Source organism: Mirounga leonina, unplaced genomic scaffold (assembly GCF_011800145.1).
Source record: "Mirounga leonina isolate KUSES-001 unplaced genomic scaffold, KU_Mleo_1.0 Mir_53, whole genome shotgun sequence".
Classification (NCBI taxonomy): domain Eukaryota; kingdom Metazoa; phylum Chordata; class Mammalia; order Carnivora; family Phocidae; genus Mirounga; species Mirounga leonina.
Genome location: NW_023270807.1, coordinates 67,502,943 through 67,518,597, shown reverse-complemented (window position 1 = coordinate 67,518,597; position 15,655 = coordinate 67,502,943). Strand labels below are relative to the sequence as shown.

Sequence of the window (15,655 nt, the reverse complement as noted above, 5' to 3'; positions counted from 1 at the left end):
CCTGCAGTACATTTAGCATATCTGGCACCTCTCGATCAGATACTAGCCACATACCCTAGTTGTTGAGGTAACCAAAAATGCCCACACGCTAGTTGTATCTAGACACTTGTGCATCTGGAGGTCTGACCAAACCGAATGGGCTTCAACACAATAGGGAAGAGTGGTTCCTTAAAAACAAAGTCTGGCCCTATTAGGAAGATGGGAAAGTAGGAACAAATTCTGGGAGGTCAATCCACATACATTCACTACACTTTCTTCTAGGTAGGAGAGAAGATAAAAGAGAAGAAAAACTATGGCTGCTAAATTTTTAACCTGCGATTTCTGCCTCAGATGTGCCCCTGGTTACTATGGAAACCCCTTGCTGATTGGAAGCACCTGTAAGAAATGTGACTGCAGTGGAAATTCAGATCCCAACCTGATCTTTGAAGATTGTGATGAGGTCACCGGCCAGTGTAGGAATTGCCTACGCAACACCACGGGATTCAAGTGTGAACGCTGTGCCCCTGGCTACTACGGGGATGCCAGGATAGCCAAGAACTGTGCAGGTACGGTACTGTAGATCGTGGCCAGCATGTACACTGAATCTAGATGGATCGATGTTGGGGAGATACTGCAAGTGTCCCCTTGTCACTTTTGCAGGGCAATGTGCATTCTTAGGAATGTGCACCCCAAACTCACCAGGGGTAGATGATTTATCAAGGTTACTGGTACAACTTAGCTCATGGGTAGGATAAACCATGAGACAGTCACACAAATGAACTTTCACCTTATCTTATATTCTTCCTATTTTGATCAAAGAAGTAAATCAGACTTCCATGGATTACCTATCATTGACCAGAATTTTGAATGAAAATTTGCAAGATTTACCTCTGTTTTCTTATTCTGGAAGCTATGTCCCTTTTACTAGTTGTGATTGGTAAAACTGACTTCTTAGTGAAATAGATTAGCAAGCCAAGAGTACAGTTTAGTCATCCCCCAATGTCCTCAAATTGTCAGGGTAAATATTGCAGGGACAGTATAAGAAATCTTCCTGGTTAAACTTCAGTTAGACTAAAATGTACAAATTTTATTCATGATTTCTCTAATCCATTTGCTGCATAGAGTGAAACTCTTCAGAAATAAAGTTAAATCGCCTTCCTCAGGGCAAAGGAAGGTTGAGACTGAATATTTCTTACTCTTTTGTGACTGAGAGGGAACAGGGTGAGGAAGAGGCATTGTATTCTTGTGGCATGCTGGAATCCCCTCACTGAAGCAGATTCCCACCTGAAAAGATTTTAAGAAGTAAAGAGTTTAAAGTTGAGAAGAAGGCACATATGAGCTGCAGAAGTCACAATAAAAGTGAACATGTCTACAAGAAAGCCAAGTGCACTGAGGCATAAAACCAGAGACAAGAGAGGAGTTCTGTGTCCAGTCAGGCAGGCATCCAAAAGAGTATTGGCAAAATCAAAGCCTTAGACATTGATGCTCCAATTCTCAAAACATTTACTAAACACGTTAAACTACATAGATGCAGGGCACTCTTAGAAAAGATGCCAAAGTTAGAAGCAATAAAGTATGATCTTGCTGAATTGTTTAATAAATCTACATTTTGTGGAACATTACACAGCTGAAATGTAATAAATGTGCATCCCTCATGAAGCTAATTTTTTATGATGATTCTTTAGAGACAGTTAAGAGGTAGGGGAGAATTCACAATACTATTCCAGCTCATGGCTAGCATAAATAGCTTAGGAAATCTTTTTTAAATATTACAAATGAATTGCTACTGAGAAACTCAATGGAAAATGAACAATCTGATAAGATCGGGTTTTTTGTTTTTTTTCCAAAAGGCATTCTTGAAAATCATCAGTAGATTAATAATGGGCTCTCAGGTCTTCTAAATTCACGTAAATATGTTCCCGATTCTTTCCACGACATTATTCCTAGTCATCCCACTGATAGCTATCATTTGGAGGTTTGGAGTCAGCCTTGCCAAGGGTCAAGCACCGTGGGAGCCAAAAATCGCTCTTGAGCCTCCTCCCTCCCTCCCTCCCGCTGCACTGTTCCTACCTCACACCTGGCAATGATCAACCCTGGAGTTGGATTAAACTGGAGAATCAGTCTGTGATGAAAGGAAGGCTCTCAGATTCCAGTTGAATGATGGATTCCGGGATCATTTTGTACTTTGTGAAACTTCCCAGGATCTTTTTGGACTGAAGCAATTGTAGAGTCATGTCAGAATCCCAGAAAGTTGGGAGAGGAGTCCTAGAAAATGTAGATTTACTTTGCCCCAGGGCCGCCTTTGAAAATCTCCTTGGGCTGGGTTTAATTGGGTGAGGATCATAATCTCTAGATCACGGACTCTACACCGTCGTGAGGAAGAATATAATTAATCCCCGTTGGAAGAACTATATACTGATAGCCAGTATTTCTAGAAACCAGGAAAACATTGCCATATTTTAAGCATTAAGAAACAAATCCCTAACCTCTTGTTTTTGTTTCCTACAGTGTGCAATTGTGGGGGAGGCCCATGTGACAACGTAACTGGAGAATGCTTGGAAGAAGGTTTTGAACCCCCTACAGGCATGGACTGCCCAACCATAAGTAAAAATAACAGTACATGATTGACTAACCCCACTTTCTCTAATGTGCTGCAGGTGTAGGATTAAGAAGAGCTATGCAATTCCCTCTCTAGAAACTCCCTAAGTCCCCCTCCCGGCTTTAACCCTGTCTGTGCCTCCACCAAGGGGACCCTAAGCGGAAGCTACTTGATTCCAATTGGTAAAATGGGTGATTTACACTGAAACAACTCTACTTTAGAAAATTTATTTTGAAGCCTTTAAATTCAGCATCTTACCTTGCGGGTAAAGGCAGAATCAGGAGAGCAATTCCTAGTGACCGAGTTCATTTTAATTCCTCTTTCTATATTATCTCTTCAAATTCTCAGATAATGTGATATACAGACAATGCTTTACAACACTAGGGAAACCAGGACACTAAGCCACTTAAGTGGCTTTTCCCAAATCACTCCAAAACGGAAGTGGCAGCAGAAAGAAAATGTTCAGGCCTTATGGGATGGAGCTATTGTCTTACTTTCCTGGATTTCTCTGCCATTCCTATCAATCAAATCATGAGCAGTCCTGATGGTGCAGGAGCCAGCTGAAACACTTCACAGCAAATGCCCAGAGCTGGTCTTAACTTCTCAGGCACCCTTCAAGCCCTTCTTCTAGAAAAGGCTATGACTGATTCTTAGGATTTAAGGAAACGTTTGCCTTAGAAAGCCCTTTACTGAGAAAATAACTAATATTTGCCTTTAAGTAGAGTGGTTTAAAGACTATTTTAACTTTAGGTATCCCCTCCCCCAGATGAGAGTATCTTGGTCTCTCGGTGCCTGTAAGCACAAGAGATTAATGTTATGGATGATTCACATCTTAGAAGATGGCACAGGATGTGAGGCACAAGCAGGGCAAAGTTCACACACTGATCAGCAAAGTCATTTTAAGGACCTTAAATGATGTGCTGGCTGGGGAGCCATTCCTTTAAGATAGCATGTCCATAAGACCGTATTAAACTTCAAATAACAAATTAACACATTAACAACTATTAACACTTCAGTCTTCATTTATTCGTTCTCTGGAAAAGAGAACAGTCTGAGGAAAAGAGATTGGGAACAGAAAAGCTTCAGAGAGTGGTCAAGACCGGTTTCAAAGCACGGTCTGCTGTCCTTCTGAGTATGCCGCAAGTGGGCACTCGGCCCCCCAGGAGCAGCGGGGGGTGGGGGGGGAGGGGGAGGACAGCGGTAAGCGGAACTCAAATGTGAAATGCAAGGAGCGGGGAGAAGCTACGACCTACTTCGCCATATGCCCAGACTGAGCAGATATTCACAGTGACATTGTACAGACCCCCTTCTGGCTGAAGTGTTCATCCAGACAGGAGGTCAGGCCATGCGGAGGCGCTGAGCTACCCCTGGGATAGGAATAGGAAAGAGGGGGTGCCTACCAAACAGCTTTGCCAGTGGGCACTAAGCAAAAGCCTGACATGAAGAGAGCCATCCCAGAGGGTTGTCCCACCACTAAGGAAAAGTGGAGAGCGTGCTTCTCCTCCCCCACCCACCGTGCAAATGGCTTGACCTTTTATGCTTCCTTCCTTTCTCAGTTCAGCGATTGGTGTCCACACAGCCTACTTGTCCTGTTGCACGCCTTGTTCGTTTTGTTATGTTTTAAGTGGGGATAGTGCCCGATGTACCGTTTGAGTCATCTTAGACTCCAGTGTGCTTTGAGTGTAAGGACTGATTCTGTGACCCAGAACAGTTCCTCAGGAAACAAACATAAAAATAATATTAACCAAGGAAGTACACATAATGATCTACTAGAGCACGTGCTTCCCCGCTGACTTTCAGTTTTAAAGAAGTAACATGTCCGTTTTACCTCCAGGCTGTGATAAGTGCATCTGGGATCTGATTGATGACCTTCGATTAGCAGCCCTCTCGATTGAAGACAGCAAATCTGGTCTGTTGAGTGTCTCATCCGGTGCGGCTGCTCATAGGCACGTGAATGAACTCAACTCCACCATCTTCCTCCTCAAAGTAGGCAGCCATGTTGTACCTTTAGCTGGATCTCATGCTGGTCTTACAGGACTGCTCCTAGAACTCCTATCCTTTCTATCATCTCAGTCCCATGGCTGTATTACAGATGGGTTGTTAGACTAGAAAATGAGAAAAAGTTTATTGTAACCATGAGCTTCAGGCCAAAACAAGAGCAGCCATCTATAAAAGAAATTAATGTGGAGAATGTAACAACTAAAACAAGCAGTATCTATGTACCAATCTACGAGGGAAGGAAAACACTCTTATTTCCTTGGTAAAAATGTGCATTGGTTATTCAGGTCCTTACCACAAACCTACCATTACCTTAACCTCAATTTGCAGTGCTTTGAGGAGTTTCTCTAGAAACCTCTTTCCTGCTCACTCTCTCTCGCACACTTACCTTTCCTTCTTACTGACACACAGTCTCTCTCATCTTCCCACACACACACACTGAAGCACAGACATACATGCTCAGTGTCTCCTCACAGGTCTAGTGGTTAATATCTAATAAACAGTCAAAAACAAACTGTAACAGTGCTGCTGTATCTAAACTGTTTTGGGGTTTTTTTTTTAAGATTTTATTTATTTGACAGAGAAAGAGACAGCAAGAGAGGGAGCACAAGCAGGGGGAGTGGGAGAGGGAGAAGCAGGCTTCCCGCGGAGCAGGGAGTCCGATGCGGGGCTCAATCCCAGGACCCTGGGATCATGACCTGAGCCGAAGGCGGACGCTTAACGACTGAGCCACCCAGGCGCCCCATGCTGTATCTAAACTTTAAGAGGTGTTTTTTTCCCCTCTAAATTATGGGCTTCCATCATAACCAACAGATATTTCTTAAAACAATAATAATTAACTGAAAGGATAATGGAATTAATACCAGCACAGATTTTTACTTTATCAATTTCGCATAATAGTTAAGAGCACTAACTTTGAAACCAGATCGATTGCATTCAGATCCCAGCTCTGACACTCACTAGTTATGTGACCTGCACATTCTTCAGTTTTTTCCACTGGCATTGAGGATCATTATTGCACCTACCTCATGGGTTGTGGAGAGAATTCAGCAAGTGATATATATGTAGAGCAGCTGCAACAGTACCTACCCTAGAAAGTGCTCATTACTCTACTTTTTAGAGGTGCAAATAAATGATATGTACAGCAATTGGCCAATTTTGCAAAATGTAAAGTAAAGCAAGAATCACAAAATCATAGAGCTGGGTGGACTCCTAGTGAGCATTCTATCCCAAACTTAGGAATCATTCTTATCCACACTCATCTGTTTAGACACATGAAGGCACTACTTCTCGGAGTAGTCACCTAGACTCAGGCCTCCTGCTGCTTGAACTCTCTATCCTCAACAGCACAACTTCAAGATAGGTATAATTATAGCTGACAGGAAGTCAGTGTCAGGATTGAAAGGCTTACTCAAAGTAATCCAGGTAAAGCTACATGAGACCAAACTCCTCAAAAACGGAAAAGAGACGCCAAATGGTCTGAAATAAAGAGAATTGCTCTTCTTCTCCAAAAAAAAAAAAAAAAGAAAAGAAAAAGAAAGTAAATTTCCAAACTCCATTTTACATTACATTTTACATTACATTGATCTTTGTGGGTTGATCATTTCCTCCAGGGTCTGCCAAATTTGAAATTGAAATTGTAAAGGCCAGACACCCTGGGCAGCCCACCAGTCTACAGGGTGCTTTTGTGAAATTAGAAAAATGTGCCCTTTCTCCATGGCCAGCACAACCCGAGCACAACCCAGTGAGCAGAGCTTGCAGAATTTCAGCCCTGAAGGCCGTTGGAACCCTTGTGCAGACCCCAACCTTCATACCAGCTTACAGCAGCCTTCAGACCCCACAGTTTTGGTAACAGAAGCTCACATTCTACTCTGAGTCCTCTTATACTGAAAGCGTTGTATGTATATATATTTTTTAAAGATTTATTTGTTTATTTGAGAAAGAGAGAGAGCATGCGGGGGGGGAGGGGGGCCAGAGAAAGAGAGAGTCTTAAGCAGACTCCACACTGAATGCAGAGCCCGATGCAGGGCTCAATCTCAGGACCCTGAGATCACGACCTGAGCCAAAACCAAGAATCAGACACTTAACCAACTGAGCCACCCAGTCTCCCCTTTATGTATAGGGGTTTTTTTAATTTAATTTTTTATTGTTATGTTAATCACCATACATTACATCATTAGTTTTTGACCCAGTGTTCCATGATTCATTCATGCAGAACGTGCCCTCCCCAATATCCGCCACCAGGCCAACCCATCCTCCCACCCCGCTCCCCTCTAGAACCCTCAGTTTGTTTTTCAGAGTCCATCGTCTCTCATGGTTTGTCTCCCCCTCCGATTTCCCCCCCTTCATTCTTCCCCTCCTGCTATCTTCTTCTTTTTTTTTTTTAACATATATTGTATTATTTGTTTCAGAGGTACAGATCTGTGATTCAATAGTCTTGCACAATTCACAGTGCTCATCATAGCACATACCCTCCCCAGTGTCTATCACCCAGTCACCCCATCCCTCCCACCCCACCCCCCACTCCAGCAACCCTCAGTTTGTTTCCTGAGATTAAGAATTCCTCATATCAGTGAGGTCATATGATACATGTCTTTCTCTGATTGACTAATTTCGCTCAGCGTAACACCCTCCAGTTCCATCCATGTCATTGCAAATGGCAAGATCTCATTCCTATTGATGGCTACATAATATTCCATTGTATATATATACCACTTCTTCTTTATCCATTCATCTGTCGATGGACATGTTGGCTCTTTCCACAGTTTGGCTATTGGGGACATTGCTGCTATAAACATTGGGGTGCACATGCCCCTTCGGATCCTTACATTTGTATCTTTGGGGTAAATACCCAGTAGTGCAATTGCTTGATCATATGGTAGCTCTATTTTCAACTTTTTGAGGAACCTCCATACTGTTTTCCAGAGTGGCTGCACCAGCTTGCATTCCCACCAACAGTGTAGGAGGGTTCCCCTTTCTCCGCATCCCCGCCAACATCGGTCACTTCCTGACTTGTTAATTTTAGCCATTCTGACTGGTGTGAGGTGGTATCTCATTGAGGTTTTGATTTGGATTTCCCTGATGCCGAGCAATGTTGAGCACTTTTTCATGTGTCTGTTGGTCATTTGGATGTCTTCTTTGCAAAAATGTCTGTTCATGTCTTCTGCCCATTTCTTGATTAGATCATTTGTTCTTTGGGTGTTGACTTTAAGAAGTTCTTTATAGATTTTGGATACTAGCCCTTTATCTGATATGTCATTTGCAAATATCTTCTCCCATTCTGTCAGTTGTCTTTTGGTTTTGTTGACTGTTTCCTTTGCTTTGCAAAAGCTTTTCATCTTGATGAAGTCCCAATAGTTCATTTTTGCCCTTGCTTCCCTTGCCTTTGGCGATGTTTCTAGGAAGAAGTTGCTGCAGCTGAGGTCGAAGAGGTTGCTGCCTGTGTTCTCCTCTAGGATTTTGATGGACTCCTGTCTCACATTGAGGTCTTTCAACCATTTGGAGTCCTTTTTTGTGTGTGGTGTAAGGAAATGGTCCAGTTTCATTCTTCTGCATGTGGCTGTCCGATTTTCCCAACACCATTTGTTGAAGAGACTGTCTTTTTTCCATCGGACATTCTTTCCTGCTTTGTCAAAGATTAGTTGACCATAGAGGTGAGGGTCCATTTCTGGGCTCTCTAGTCTGTTCCATTGATCTATGTGCCTGTTTTTGTGCCAGTACCATACTGTCTTGATGATGACAGCTTTGTAATAGAGCTGGAAGTCTGGAATTGTGATGCCGCCAGCTTTGCTTTTCTTTTTCAACATTCCTCTGGCTATGCGGGGTCTTTTCTGGTTCCATACAAATTTTAGGATTATTTGTTCCATTTCTTTGAAAAAAGTGGATGGTATTTTGATGGGGATTGCATTGAATGTGTAGATTGCTCTAGGTAGCATTGACATCTTCACGATATTTGTTCTTCCAATCAATGAGCATAGAACATTTTTCCATTTCTTTGTGTCTTCCTCAATTTCTTTCATGAGTATTTTATAGTTTTCTGAGTAAAGATCCTTTGCCTCTTTGGTTAGATTTATTCCTAGGTATCTTATGGTTTTAGGTGCAATTGTAATTGGGATCGACTCCTTAATTTCTCTTTCTTCTCTCTTGTTGTTGGTGTATAGGAATGCCCCTGACTTCTGTGCATTGATTTTATATCCTGCCACTTTACTGAATTCCTGTATGAGTTCTAGCAGTTTTGGGGTGGAGTCTTTGGGATTTTCCACATAAAGTATCATATCATCTGCAAAGAGTGAGAGTTTGACTTCTTCTTTGCTGATTTGGATGCCTTTTATTTCTTTTTGTTGTCTGATTGATGTGGCTAGGACTTCCAATACTATGTTGAATAGCAGTGGTGATAGTGGACATCCCTGCCGCGTTCCTGACCTTAGGGGGAAAGCTCTGAGTTTTTCCCCATTGAGAATGATATTCACTGTAGGTGTTTCATAGATGGCTTTTATGATATTGAGGTATGTACCCTCTATGCCTATACTCTAAGGGTTTTGATCAAGAAAGGATGCTGTACTTTGTCAAATGCTTTTTCTGCATCTATTGAGAGGATCATATGATTCTTGTTCTCTTTTTGTTAATGTATTGTATCACGTTGATTGATTTGCGGATGTTGAACCAACCTTGCAACCCAGGGATAAATCCCACTTGGTCGTGGTGAATAATCCTTTTAATGTACTGTTGGATCCTATTGGCTAGTATTTTGGTGAGAATTTTTGCATCCATGTTCATCAGGGATATTGGTCTGTAATTCTCCTTTTTGATGGGGTCTTTGTCTGGTTTTGGGATCAAGGTAATGCTGGCCTCATAAAACAAGTTTGGAAGTTTTCCTTCCATTTCTATTTTTTGGAATAGTTTCAGAAGAATAGGTATTAATTCTTCTTTAAATGTTTGGTAGAATTCCTCTGGGAAGCCCTCTGGCCCTGGGCTTTTGTTTCTTGGGAGATTTTCGATGACTGTTTCAATTTCCTTAGTGGTTATAGGTCTGTTCAGGTTTTCTATTTCTTCCTGGTTCAGTTTTGGTAGTTGATACATCTCTGGAATGCACCCATTTCTTCCAGGTTATCTAATTTGCTGGCACAGAGTTGCTCATAATATGTTCTTATAATAGTTTGTATTTCTTTGGTGTTGGTTGTGATCTCTCCTCTTTCATTCATGATTTTGTTGATTTGGGTCATTTCTCTTTTCTTTTTGATAAGTCTGGCCAGGGGTTTATCAATCTTGTTAATTCTTTCAAAGAACCAGCTCCTAGTTTTGTTGATCTGTTCTACTCTTCTTTTGGTTTCTATTTCATTGATTTCTGCTCTGATCTTTATTATTTCTCTTCTCCTGCTGGGTTTAGGCTTTAGTTGCTGTTCTTTCTCCAGATCCTTTAGGTGTAGGGTTAGGTTGTGTACTTGAGACCTTTGTTGTTTCTTGAGAAAGGCTTGTATTGCTATATACTTTCCTCTTAGGACTGCCTTTGCTGTATCCCAAAGATTTTGAACAGTTGTGTTTTCATTTTCATTTTTCTCCATGAATTTTTTTAATTCGTCTTTAATTTCCTGGTTGACCCATTCATTCTTTAGTAGGATGCTCTTTAGCTTCCATGTATTTGAGTTCTTTCCAACTTTCCTCTTGTGATTGAGTTCTAGTTTCAAAGCATTGTGGTCTGAAAATATGCAGGGAATGATCCCAATCTTTTGGTACCTGTTGAGACCTGATTTGTGACCTATGATGTGATCTATCCTGGAGAATGTTCCAAGAAGAATGTGTATTCTGTTGCTTTGGGATGAAATGTTCTGAATATATCTGTGAAGTCCATTTGGTCCAGTGTGTCATTTAAAGTCTTTATTTCCTTGTTGATCTTTTGCTTAGATGATCTGTCCATTGCAGTGAGGGGGGTGTTAAAGTCCCCCACTATTATTGTATTGTTGTTGATGTGTTTCTTTGCTTTTGTTATTAATTGCCTTGTATAATTGGCTGCTCCCATGTTAGGGGCATAGATATTTACAATTGTTAGATCTTCTTGTTGGATAGACCCTTCAAGTAGGATATAGTGTTCTTCCTCATCTCTTATTCCAGTCTTTGGTTCAAAATCTAATTTGTCTGATATAAGGATTGCCACCCCAGCTTTCTTTTGGTGTCCATTACCATGGTAAATGGTTTTTCACGCCCTCACTTTCAATCTGGGGGTGTCTTTGGGTCTAAAATGAGTCTCTTACAGACAGCATATCAATGGGTCTTGTTTTTTTATCCAATCTGATAGCCAGTGTCTTTTGATTGGGGCATTTAGCCCATTTACATTCAGGGTAACTATTGAAAGATGTGAATTTAGTGCCATTGTATTGCCTGTAAGGTGACCGTTACTGTATATTGTGACTGTACTGTATATTTCTGGTCTATGTTACTTTTAGGCTCTTTCTTTGCTTAGAGGACCCCTTTCAATATTTCTTGTAGGGCTGGTTTCGGGTTTGCAAATTCCTTTAGTTTTTGTTTGTCCTAGAAGCTTTTTATTTCTCCTTCAATTTTCAATGACAGCCTAGCTGGATATAGTATTCTTGGCTGCATATTTTTCTCATTTAGTGCTCTGAATATATCATGCCAGTCCTTCTGGCCTGCCATGTCTCTGTGGGTAGGTCTGTTGCCAATCTAATGTTTCTACCATTGTAGGTTACATATCTCTTCTCCCAAGCTGCTTTCAGGATCTTCTCTTTGTCTCTGAGACTCGTAGTTTTACTATTAGATGTCGGGGTATTGACCTATTTTTATTGATTTTGAAAGGGGTTCTCTGTGCTTCCTGGATTTTGATGCCTGTTTCCTTCCCCAAATTAGGGAAGTTCTTGCTATAATTTGCTCCAATATACCTTCTGCCCCTCTCTCCTTTTCTTCTTCTTCTGGGATCCCAATTATTCTAATGTTGTTTCGTCTTATGGTATCGCTTATCTCTCGAATTCTGCCCTCGTGATCCAGTAGTTGTTTATCTCTCTTTTTCTCAGCTCCTTTATTTTCCATCATTTGGTCTTCTATATCACAAATTCTCTCTTCTGCCTCATTTATCCTAGCAGTTAGTGCCCCCATATTTGATTGCACCTCATTAATAGCCTTTTTGATTTCTACTTGGTTAGATTTTAGTTCTTTTACTTCTCCAGAAAGGATTTCTCTAATAACTTCCATGCTTTTTTCAAGTCCAGCTAGTATCTTTAAAATCATCATTCTGAACTCTAGTTCTGACATCGTACTAATGTCCATATTGAGTAGGTCCCTGGCAGTCGGTACTGCCTCTTTTTTGTTGTTGTTGAGGTGACTTTTTCTGTCTTGTCATTTTGTCCAGAGGAGAATAGATGAATGAGAGAACAAAATGCTAACAGGGTAACAACGTCCCCAGAAAATATACTCTAAACAAATCAGAAAAGACTGGAAACCGGGGGAAAAGAAATGGAAAGAAAGAAAAAAGAAAAAGAAAAAAAAAAGAAAAAGATAAAGATAAAAACAAACAAGAACACAACAAAACAAAAAAACAGAATATGATCAAATATGATCAGCCTGGTGCATAGATCAGTGCCACACACTAGATTTTGGGTGTATTTTGGTCTGTTAGAAAAAAATGCCTCTCAAAATTTTAAAGAAAGAAAAACTTATATATGTACAAAAATAAGGGTTAATACGATGAAGGGATGGAATATGACTGTAAAGATGAAAATTATAAAAATTTTATAAAAGGAATTGATAAGATAAGAAGTTGGTTGAAAAAAGAAAGAAGAGGATTTAAAAAAAAAGAAAAGTAAAGGGAGAGAATGTGATCAGGCAGGAGACTAGAACAAAGCCATACACTAGAGATTTAAGGTATATTTTGATCTGTTAGAAGAAACTGTATCTCAAAATTTTAAAGAGAGAACAACTTATATATATATGCCAAAAATAAGGGTAATTACTATGAAGGGATAGAATATGACTCTAAAAATGAAAAATAAAAATGTTTTTTAAAAAAGGGATTGATAAGATGTTGGTTGAAAAGGGGAAAAAGAAAAATTTTTTTTTAAAAATTTACTTTGAAAGACTAAAGATTCATGGTAAAAAAGCCATGAATTCTATGTGCAGTATTCCCCTAGCACTGGAGATCGGCCATTGTCATTGATCCGTAAACTTGGTCTTGGCTGGCTGTTCTTGCTGATCTTCTGGGGGAGGGGCCTATTGCCGTGGTTCCCAAATGTCTTCGCTGGAGGCGGAATTGCCCCACCCTTGCTGGTCTGGGCTAAGTAATCTGCTTGGGTTTGCTCTCAGGAGCTTTTGTTCCCTGCAAGCTCTCCATACAGCTTTGGAGGCTGAAAGTGAAATGGCTGCCTCCCAATCTCTGCCCCAGAGAAGCTGAGAACTCGGGGCCCCGCTCCTCAGTGAGCCCCCAGAGAAACGCAGTCAGTCACTCCCGTCTCCCCAGTCTCCAGCTGCACTTGATGCTCACCGGGCCTGTGACCGCGCATTTCTATCTCTGGCACCCGACCCCGTGTGGAGTCTCCAAACCCAGAAGATCCCTGCGGTGTGCTCCCGCGCCACTCCTCCCAGGGGAGGAAGGGGAGTCTCCCCAGATCTGCCGCTTGTTGGATCCCTGCTGGAGGAGCAGTGGCCCAACTGTGCCACAGATCATGGTTTTTGGCAACCCCGAGCTGAGAACCCGCTCCTCAGCTCCATCTCTGCAGCCGGCTTCCCTGCTACGATACCTGGGAGCTCTGCTGCACTCAGGCACCCCCGGTCTTTCTGTGACCCCAAGGGTCCTGAGACCACACTGTCCCACTAAGTTTCCAGCCCCCACTTAGCAACTGGAGCGACGTCCCTCAGCGGAGCCGACTTCTAAAAGTTCTGATTTTGTGCTCCGCGGCTCTATCACTTGCCAGAAGTGGCCGATGGAGGCCCCTCCCCTGCCGTCTATCCTCCCGAATATTGCCTCAGATTCACTTCTCCGCACGTCCTATCTTCCAGAAAGTGGTCGCTTTTCCGTTCAGAGAGTTGTTGCTATTCTTTTCTTCGATCTCCTGTTGAGTTCATAGGTGTTCACAATGGTTTGATCCCTATCCAGCTGAATTCCTGGGACCAGACAAAATCCAGGTCTCCTACTCCTCCGCCATCTTGCTCCACTCCCCCCCTTTATGTATAGTTTTTAAAAACCTGGTGTGCACATCTACTGATTATTTTCAAAACTTTTTTTTTTTCCACAGACAAAATTGTCAGAAAGAGAAAACCAGTATGTCCTAAGAAAGATACAAATCAACAATGCTGAGAACACAATGAAAAGCTTTCTGTCTGACATGGAAGAATTAGCTGAAAAGGTATGTATTCAGTTTCTGGGACTGACTTCAGAGAAAGGATTTAGCTACGGTGAGCCTGGCTAGTCACAAACGATTGAGGCTTAACACAGTGCAGGAAAAATGCAGTCACCCATGTGCCTTAAAATAAATCAAGGGAAGATCTGTGGAGAAAGTTAATATACTTGGTCTCTACAGTCTCTTCCCATTTTGATTGCTTTCCTTGGAAAACTATGTTTATGGAGAACTTTCATGGTATCTGCTGCTGGTTAATATGGTTAATATAGGTTTCAGTTAGGATAGTTGGTCAGCTGTTTGCCATAACATTTTATGACTAAGAGCTGTAGAGAGCCCAGAAATAAACTTTATTACATAGAATATAAAATTTAAATGTTTGCTAAAGGTTGCCTTAAATAATAAAAGAAAGAACCATGCTGAGAAAACAATTTTGTAGGTTGACAGGAAAAAAATATATATATCACTTTCAAATTTCACTTTATACCATATACTAAAAGAAATGCTAGACAGATTAAGACTTGAGTTTAAATCTCAAATCCATAAGAAAGCAGAACTAAATAATTGTTAAGCCTTGAAAGGAAATAACAGTACTCTTAAATATAGCATGAAGAATTATAATAAAAAGAGGTAATAGATTTTACAAGATAAAATTTCAAATACCCAGTAAAACAACTAAATAAATGAAAAAGTCGACTAGACTAAGAAAAATATTGAGGAAAATATGGCTTGTAAAAGCTCTCACAAATTAACAAGAAAAACATTAAAACAGGAGCAGAGTCAGCATGAAAGACTATTAAATACACTCCCCAGGAGCCTAACGGAAAAATATCCATCATCTGTACTAATAAAGAAAAATATAACTAAGTTACAAGGTGCCATATTTTACATATTAAAATGTTTGACACATTTTTCCCCCTGCTTATGTTCTACCAGTACTGACCAGAGTACTCTGGAATTTCTACTTTCAGATGCTGGTGTTTGACATTATAAACTATTGAAGGTCTTTTCCAAAACAGTTCTTATTTTTTACAAAAATAAAGGTTAAAATAACTCTGATAATCTCTCTTGACCTTGTACCTCTTAAACTTTTAAGAGATTATGCTTCTAAAAACATGAATTATTCTAATTGGATCTGTAGAAGATTCAACTACTTTGAAATGTGTATGAAAATTGTGTCCTCCGTTCCCATGTGGTGGTGCATATTAATCCAACCACAAGCATATGTAGAAAGCAGTGAGATCTCTTAAGTTTCAAAGGAAATACCAGGAAAGAAATCTGCGAAAAACTCATTGTTTATTCATTTCGGTATCATGGTTGGAATTTGCCCAAAATGTCTCAATTCTTGAGAAAATATTTTCCCCAAGATTAGTTCTTCTCACTGCTCAGACACAGAGTTACTGATCCTTTTGTTGTACAATTTTTCCATTTCCAGTGTAACTTAAATGCAGACTTTCATAGGGAGAAAATAGCCTGAGCTTAAAAGTGACATCACAATAGAAAAGGCTCCTGGGGACCAAGAACAGACCACCAAAGCAGGAGGTTGATGATAAAGCTCTTGAAACTTTCAGCTGTTTCCACTGACTCTTACTGAAAATAAAGTCCTTCTAACTATGACAGCAGTCCAGATGATGTAAGAACCTGCTAAACATTTTGAAACAAATGCCCAGAGCTTGTCTTAATGACTTCTCAAGCATCCTTCAATCCTTAGGCTAGAAAAGTCCGTGATTGATTCTTAGAA

The 15,655-nt window shown here is 40.8% G+C and overlaps 1 protein-coding gene across 2 annotated transcripts in view; it reads left to right on the top strand.

The window, feature by feature from the left end:
- The window catches only part of LAMA4 (laminin subunit alpha 4), a 150,687-nt gene that overhangs the window by 66,269 nt on the left and 68,763 nt on the right, over positions 1–15,655 (top strand). Inside the window, exons 5-8 of one of the 2 annotated variants that reach the window (XM_034991869.1) lie at positions 331–545; positions 2,488–2,562; positions 4,413–4,564; positions 13,813–13,923. In XM_034991869.1, the coding sequence (XP_034847760.1) occupies positions 331–545; positions 2,488–2,562; positions 4,413–4,564; positions 13,813–13,923 (553 nt within the window). Of the gene's footprint in view, positions 1–330; positions 546–2,487; positions 2,584–4,412; positions 4,565–13,812; positions 13,924–15,655 lie in introns of both variants that reach the window. The other variant, XM_034991868.1, reaches the window with a different exon arrangement.